The following is an 8456-nucleotide window of genomic DNA, read 5'->3' on the forward strand; positions in this document are numbered from 1 at the left end:
TTTTTTGGTATATGTTTAGGTTGGAGACACTTGGTTCACAAAGGCTGACTGCTCAGAGCAATGCAAGTGTGCTGGAAACAACAACATCAGCTGTGAGTCTTGGCAGTGCAGCCCTGCACAGGAGTGCAAAGTGGTGGAAGGAGTACTAGGCTGTCATTCTACAGGTAAACTGAACGAAGGGCTGGATAATTACATGTTCACGTCACCTAAAGCTGTGTCAGTGTATGTTTTTGCCCTTTTACCGAGTCTCATATCCGACCTCAGGTAAAGGAGTGTGTCATGTAGCTGGAGATCCGCACTACTACACTTTTGATGGTGTGATGCATACGTTCATGGGAACTTGCACATATACTCTGGTGGAGGTATGGGAGGAGTTTAACTTACTTTGTACACAACAGATATTCCTGTGGTGCTGTTTTGTCTTTGAAAACAAAATATACACTATTTTAAAGGTGTGCAACGCCACCCAAGTCACTCCCTTCAACATAGTGGCTAAGAATGAGGAACGTGGTCAACCAGAGGCATCATATGTTCGCTCTGTGAAAGTCACCCTGTACCCTGGCACTGTTATTGAACTGCAAAAGGGCCGCAGAGTTCTGGTATGTGACATAGTTTATGATTTTACAGACATTCAAATATAGAGGAACTACGCCATACTGAAACAATCAGCAGCTGACATGATTTCACTTTTCTGTGCTCAGGTGAACGGACAGCGGGTGAAAACCCCAGTTTCCGTTGACTTGGCTGGAGCTAAAGTGATAACCAGTGGAGCCTATAGTCTGCTGGACACAAACTTTGGTCTACAGGTGAAATTTGACGGAGTCCATCACGTTGAGATCACTGTTCCAGGAGAATATTTTGATAAGGTATCAGAAATTAAGACCATGTTTTCTAGTGTCTGCATCACAACTCTTTCAATGTCAAGTCACATGAGGAAATTAAAAATTACAAATTGTGTATGCTAGTTATGGCTGCTTGTAGTAGCTGCTCTGCTGTATATTACAGAAACATTGCAATAACCTTGTTCCACTGGCCTCTTCTCCAGGTGTGTGGCATGTGTGGAAACTACAACCAGAACCCCTCTGATGACAACCTAATGCCCAACAAGAAACCAGCCAAGGATGACATTGAACTGGGAAACAGCTGGAAATCAAATGGAGACAGTGATCCTGGGTCAGTGGGTAACAACCAGTGAACAACTTTTAGTGTTGTTATGCGGATATTAGTTGTAACTCTATCCGGTCTTTAAGTGATGACATGTTGAATCCTGCTTCCAGGTCCAAACTACTCTGCGTTTAATAAGGCTGTTGTGTTTTTAACATGTTTTAATGCTTTGTATCTTGTTCTATTTAATCTGAACAAGCCCCTAAAAACAGTTGGCTTCTCTTGTTTTTCTTTTCTGTTTTTTTACCACTGTTCATTTTAAAGCTCAGTTTTTAAAACCTTACATGTAACTACAGCCCAGCCCATGCAGCAGTACATTAATGACTAACCTCGTATTGTGGATGGATTATCTCAGTTGTTCTCCTGACTGAAGTTTGGTCCGTTTACAGCATCCTGCCATGCGATTGCATTTTTCCCTAACCATCTGGAACCCTCATGTTAACTTTTATCGAGTGGAAAAAGCGATATATAAACATGTAGCACATGATTATATACCAGCTAGCCTACAAACGCCACTGCTGTTTAGTTTTCTGTCTTCATTTATGCTGGAAATGATAGCAGAGCTGTACATTTTGGAAATCCCTCATTCAAACATGCTATATTACATATAGATGGAAACTAGCGAGCTAACTGCTTGCTAACTTCTAACTCCATTACATTTCATAAATTCGGTTTCCATGGATTCCTGGACATTAAACTTAATTGTTCCACCTGGTAAAGCAGCAACGCTGATCATTTTATTAAAGATGAAAGAATTTAGACAGTTTTTAACTCTCAGTGATGCTGCAGTGATCGTTTGACTTTGGGACCTGCAGCGGAGTTTGGACGTCAGACTTAAAGATAGTAGTGGTCTCCAGATTCACCAAACACGCAAAACACCCCTGGTTCCAGATAGTGGTTACTCTAATGAATCAAATGTATGCTGTCCATGTTGGCGAAATTACACCCTGATCCAAATGTTCTTCTGTTCAGTTGTCAGCCAGACACCCGTCCAGACATCCACCCAAAGTGTAGCAAAGAAGAAGAGATGCTGTATGAGGCTCAGTGTGGTGGGGTCATTCTCTCCAATAACTTCAAGCCGTGCCACGCTCTAGTGCCCCCTGAGGCTTTCCTGGCTAACTGCGTCTATGACATGTGCGAGTATGACGGCATGCAGACTACGCTCTGTGACAACGTGGAGGCATATGCTCAGGCCTGTCAGAGTGCCGGTGTCACCATCAGCTGGAGAAACAGCAGCTTTTGCCGTGAGTTACAGTAACAAAGATTCACATAAAGATTTGAATTTATTGTTTGTCTTACCTCATTCTCGTCCCTCTCTGCAGCCCTGCCCTGTCTTCCTAACAGCCACTACTCAGACTGCACAGCCCCCTGCCCTCCCACGTGCTCTGACCTCTTCCCTGTCTTCTGCCATCTGCCTCCAACTACTTGTCTCGAGGGCTGCCAGTGCAATGCTGGTTACGTCCTCAGTGACGGCAAGTGTGTTACTCTGGACCAGTGTGGCTGTCTGGACTCAAACAGGGAGTACCATGATGTGAGTACAGTACTGCCCGTACTGTTGCTAGATGATGGACTCAGTGGGATGTTCCATAATAGAAAATCCTGAGCTCAAAAGTACACAGAGGCTATGAGGATTTAATATTAGCATATTGAAAACCCTTTATTCTAAGTCCAGGTATAACCAGTCCCATGCATGTCTGTGTGTGCGCCCACAGGTAGGAGATTTGTGGCTAACTGATAAATGCACTGAGTCGTGTACCTGTAACCCTGGTGGTGAAGTCAGATGTGAGGACCACAGCTGTAATTCGAATTCACTGTGTGACCTGGACAAGAATGGAAACCGCTACTGCAGACCCACCGGTGAGTTTGAGAGACTTCAAACCTTAATAAACAAGCAAAGTAACAAAAATGACTGTGGTTTTTGACCATGAATCCTCCCATTTTCCACCATCGTTAGAGTTCAATCAGTGCAGCATCTGTGGGGATCCTCACTACCTAACATTCGATGGCTTCAAGCATCACTTCCAAGGTGTCGACACCTATGAACTTGCTCTGGGTCACAACCTGTCGAGCTCCCTGACGCCCCTGGTGGTGAGAGGAAAGAACGTTAGACGTGGAATGAACAAGAGGGTGTCGTTCCTGGAGGAGATGGACATCAATGTTTACGGTGTCAATGTTAAATTCCTGCAGAAGAAGACTGTCCTGGTCAGCTGACACTTTGTTAAAAAAGAGCAGGTTTTCATGCATTTCTAATGGTAAAAATGATGTAACGCAATCCTACCTGATCTCCTGTAGGTCAACGGGGAGTATGTAACACCTCCTCTCACACCAGTTGATGGTTTGACCATCACAAGGAACTCCAGGCAGATCCAGCTCACCACTGACTTTGGACTCACTGTACGCTTTGATGGCAACAGTCGAGGAGGTAAAAGAAGAAGACAGTTCTGTCTGAGAACGTCTTAGGCTTTTGTACAAATCTGTTCACGTTCCTCTTATGTCTCTCTGTTTGTGTATCAGAAATCATACTTCCTGGTACCTATAAGAATTCTGTTAGAGGACTGTGTGGGAACTATGATGGCATCACCAGAAATGAATACATGAAGCCAGATGGGACAGTAGTCAGGGATCTTAAAGAATTTGGAGATAGTTGGAAGGTCAATGATCGACCTGCCAACAGACTTAGGATCTTGGACCGTCCTATCCGTGCACTGAGGTACGATTACAACCAGGCTCACTGCTTCTACAGATTTCTGTCACTATTTAACAGAGAATATTGTTGTTAAAGAAAACTGCCTTATGTTATAAAATAAAGATAATTATTGCTGCCCGACAATAATTAGCAGAGCTTGGCCCAAGTCTGTCTGCCTGTTAAGTGCTTGATAAAAGAAAATCTTCAAACGGAATAGGCTCGTTTCATGTTACAGTTTTTGTGGAAACTAAACTTCATGTTACACACGGCTGTTACACAACAGTTTCTCTGTCTCCAGACAAGAAGCAGAGACTGATCCAGACTCAGGGTTCGAGGTGTCAGACTGCTCTCAGTCACAGCTCAGCGACTACAACAGCCCGACGAAGTGTGGGGCGCTGTCTGATTCCAGTGGGCCATTTGCTGCCTGCCACGCCACCGTGTCACCCCAAATCTACCAGGAGTAAGTAGTCTGCACTTAAGTGGGGATATGTATGAAGCTGTCTTCTGGATACATTTCAGTACAATGTTAACTTGAGCATAATCGATATAATTCATCTGAAAAACGCAACGTCTAGATGAACAGAATCAGCCTTTTGGGATTTACGTACCTGGATGATTGAGCGTGCATCAAGACATATTCAATATAACACATGACAGCAGCTGTATGAACCAACGTGCATGTGTGAGCTTTTTGCTTGTGCTCATGTTTGTCCTTTCAGTGACTGTCTGTTTGACCTGTGTGCTGAGGGAGGCAGTGAAGCTATGCGCTGTGCCAGTTATGAAGCATATGCAGCAGCTTGTCAACAGGCTGGAGTTACATTAGGATTGTGGAGGCAGCAGCTGGACTGCGGTAAGAAATGCTGCCCTTCATTCACATCATGTGGGAAGACAAACAGTTCAGAGTCCATCTCCTCACTCCACCTGTTGTGTGTTTTTGTTTGTATTCATAATTTGAAGTAAAAAAAAAAACAAACTGCATTCCAAAACTGTCAGAAAACGCAGATTGTAATGTGCTGTCCTCACTGAGACAGATATGTGGTAATGCAGTTTGTATTCATCTTATATAGTTTACAGTTTCTTATTTCTTCTTTATAGTTTCTTATATAGATACTCTTGCACATTATCAAATCTCCTGTAAACGTGAGGCATTGAACTAAGACACATTTGCAAAACAAAGAATTACATTCTGTCGAACGGTTTGCTGTAAATAACATCACGTTTCTCTTTCCCAGTCCTCTCTTGCACCGCCAACAGCACTTACTCCCCCTGCATGTCATCTTGCCCCGCCTCCTGCGCCAACCTGGCAGCACCCTCGGAGTGTGAAGTCACTTCGTGTGTCGAAGGCTGCCAGTGTGCCGCCGGCTTTGTTATGAGTGAGGGGACTTGTGTGCCATATGCACAGTGTGGCTGCACCTTCCTAAACAGATACTACCCTGTAAGTGGCCTTCAGTTACACGAGTGACTGTGTATCTATGTGACCACGTGACGATGTGCGCTCATATCTCTCCATCCTGCAGCTCAAAGAGAAGTTTGTGACCGAGGACTGCTCTCAGTCTTGTGAGTGTAGCAGTACCGGTGCTGTGTGTGAGCCGAAGACCTGCCAGGACGCTTACGTGTGCACCATCTACAACTTCAAACGTGACTGCTACAAAGGTACGTGTTCATGCAAGTGTTTGAGCACTGTGTATTTTGAATCATACAATCATACAGCAGGGCTGTGTGGGAGAGTCTGGGTGCTGAACTGGTCTGTGTGCAGTCCAGGCTGATAACATAAAAGCAAAAATACAACAAAGAAAATCCAGGACCATGGAGCATCTCTAATCCCACAGTAAACAGGAATGGGACAACATTCACTCCACTAACTGGTCCCAGTTCACAGCTGTTTATGGACAGCTGTTAAAAAACTGATGTTTTTTCACAATTACCTCGTTTTTTCCTAAAACTTTATAGATTCTCAGTTTAATTCCGTGATTATGTGTTTCCTGTTGTGAATAAAATATCTTACAAATTAACTGAGAAATGAACTAAATTAAACTGTCAACAACAACACCTATTTTTGTCTTCTTGCAGCAAGTCCCTGCCTCAATTACCCCTGTTTGAACGAAGGCACATGTCAGGACTCAGGCAACAACACGTACACCTGTCTGTGTGCAGAAGGCTTTGAAGGCACAAACTGTGAGATGGAAGTGATGCCACCCACCGGTGGAGGACTTGGTACGACTGAAACATGACTTCATTCTTTAAAGCTGTCACATTTCCTCGTGAACTTTCCTGTTTCTATACTACTCTTTGTGTCTGCGATGTCTTTGTGTGTCTTTGTGGATGCAAGACTAAACACAGAAACATTTTAGTATCTAACACTGAAAAACTAACGTTCAGCTAGATGTCTCATACTTCACTGTTTATCATCATAAGATCTGTTTGCACTAGGATCAGCTGATATCAGAGGTATTAGCCAACACGGCGTTCTGGACTAAAGTAGAATTATAATGTCCATGGTTGATATAACCCAGAAAAGTGACAATATAATGTCGAGATAAGAGGTATCATATAAAATATTGACTTAATATCTCCTCCAAGCTCAGTTTCAAATTCATGTAAGGACCCTGCACTCACTGTGATTGGTCAAATGAATTATTTCACTGAGAGTGGAGGACATGTGGTTAACGGTTAAAGACTTTGTTTCTCATTTTTGTGTGTTTCAGAAACTAAGTGGATTATCCTGATTGCGGTTCTGGTCCCAGTTGCTGTCATTATCATCACCGTGACTACCATTGTTCTTGTTTGCAAAAAGAAAACCATGTGAGTGTTAACAGATCATCTTAACAAAAATATGCGCTTGAATAAGTATGTCTGTGTCCACTGTATGAACACAAATACATGTCTTAAAAATATATCTGGGCCAATATTTTTTGTTTTTTCCAAATACCGTTATAAAACTTCAAATAAATAAATAACTGTATGCATGCACACATTAAAGTCTCTAACCTCCGTTTTTCTCTTTTCAGGAAAAAGAAGAAGAAGGAGACAAATATCAGCATGGAATCAACAAGTAAGGATCAGGAAAAAGATTAAATGAGCTTTAAAAAAAATCCCCAAAACGCAATAAAGCTGCTCTACCACAATAAACATCTAGTTAGTGTAACACTTGCTACTGTTAGTAGTTGTTGTTGTTGTTTCCATAATGTCACTATAAGCATCAAATTGAAAGGGTGTGTAGCAGTCAAGCTCCTGCTCATCAAATCCACATGACCATCAGAGTGACCAGTTTGCTGGGCTGGAACATTCAGGTGTATATTAACACTACACCACCAGGCAAGGATGTGCCAGCAAATCCACTCAAAGGTCTGACAGTAAAAAGCACAACGAAAGAGCAAAATATAAAAATCTCAGACTCTGTGTGCCTCGCTCAGCATGTTATGGGTAAAAATCCACGACAGCGTCCTTCGAATAAGAATAAGTGTCGCTTGTTCGGAAGCTTTTTCTCTCTTAAAAAAAGGAGCATGGCAGCCCACCTTAGGTCTGCAAAGACTTCTCTTCCTGTCAAACTGTCAACAATAGTAGAGGAGGGATGTGCTGGTCGCAAGTGTGAGTAATTCCACAGATTAGAAGTAGGTGGGTTTCTGCTTCTCGAGTCCAATTAAAGTCAAAAACACAAAAATCACAGGAGAGGAGCAAAGGTCTACGCCAGCTGTTTTATTAAACAGAGAAGCTCAGCAAAACAGAAGGAAAGGCAAAGCTCCCCTAGGGTGTTCGCTGTTAGCGCATGCAGGTTGGGACCAACCCCAACGGACAGACAGCAGGAAAAAGCCCAGAGGACTTTCCCAGATCCCCTTCTACAGGAACCCACCTCCCTGCTGTGGAGTAACTTTCCCACGCGCCCAAAAACAGCAGGTGCAGGGTCAAGTACGGGCCAGGACTCTGGCTGAGGGCCCAGCACAAAGGGGCACCCTTAAATTAACCCTTTGCTTTGCCTTCTGACAATAGGTCACAACATGGTCAAAGGTCACACATTACTACAGCAAACAGCGTACTTTTTGTGATAATCTTATGATGTACATGTGAATAATACTTGGCCTAACTACATCAAATATATGGGTTAAATACTTTACATAATAATAAACACTCCATCGTAGGTTAATAGTGTGTTTCAGTATCTCTGTTACCATGTTACTATTTTCTAAGAGCTGCATGAAAAATGTTTATTGTGTGTGTGTGTGTGTGTGTGTGTGTGTGTGTGTGTGTGTGTGCGTGCATGTGTGCGTGTGTGTGCATAAGGGCAAAATACCTCGTGCCTAATATTCTACGTGAAAGCTATCTAGTACAGATAGATATACAGTGTATAGAGTTATATAGGTATACATGTCATACAAAAATCCACCACAGGGGGTGATGAAGGGGCAACATGAACTCCTCTGTATACCAGAGTCAAATGTGATGTCATCTCTCTGACAACTAAAGCTTTGTGTATAAATACTCGTATGTATATAATGTGTGTGTATTTTACTTATTTTTCAGCTCTAATATGTCTCCCATGTCTTCTGTTTTAGGTGTTTCATACACAAACATTGATAACCAGAAAAAGGAGAAAGTCACTGCTTTTTGA

At 42.8% G+C, this 8456-nt stretch overlaps 1 protein-coding gene across 1 annotated transcript in view; it reads left to right on the top strand.

Moving 5' to 3' along the window:
- Positions 1-8456, top strand: part of zanl (zonadhesin, like) — a 127494-nt gene extending 119038 nt beyond the window's left edge. The window contains 19 exon segments of the mRNA XM_085349915.1: positions 20-164; positions 265-362; positions 453-599; positions 702-866; positions 1046-1173; positions 2137-2408; positions 2487-2695; positions 2877-3021; positions 3119-3366; positions 3457-3586; positions 3679-3874; positions 4149-4310; positions 4570-4700; positions 5083-5285; positions 5368-5503; positions 5921-6064; positions 6556-6652; positions 6859-6902; positions 8401-8456. Coding sequence (XP_085206041.1) covers positions 20-164; positions 265-362; positions 453-599; positions 702-866; positions 1046-1173; positions 2137-2408; positions 2487-2695; positions 2877-3021; positions 3119-3366; positions 3457-3586; positions 3679-3874; positions 4149-4310; positions 4570-4700; positions 5083-5285; positions 5368-5503; positions 5921-6064; positions 6556-6652; positions 6859-6902; positions 8401-8456 — 2856 coding nt within the window.

Source organism: Diplotaxodon limnothrissa, linkage group LG3 (assembly GCF_057381915.1).
Source record: "Diplotaxodon limnothrissa isolate DT_005_m linkage group LG3, D_limnothrissa_male_GT1.1, whole genome shotgun sequence".
NCBI lineage: Eukaryota > Metazoa > Chordata > Actinopteri > Cichliformes > Cichlidae > Diplotaxodon > Diplotaxodon limnothrissa.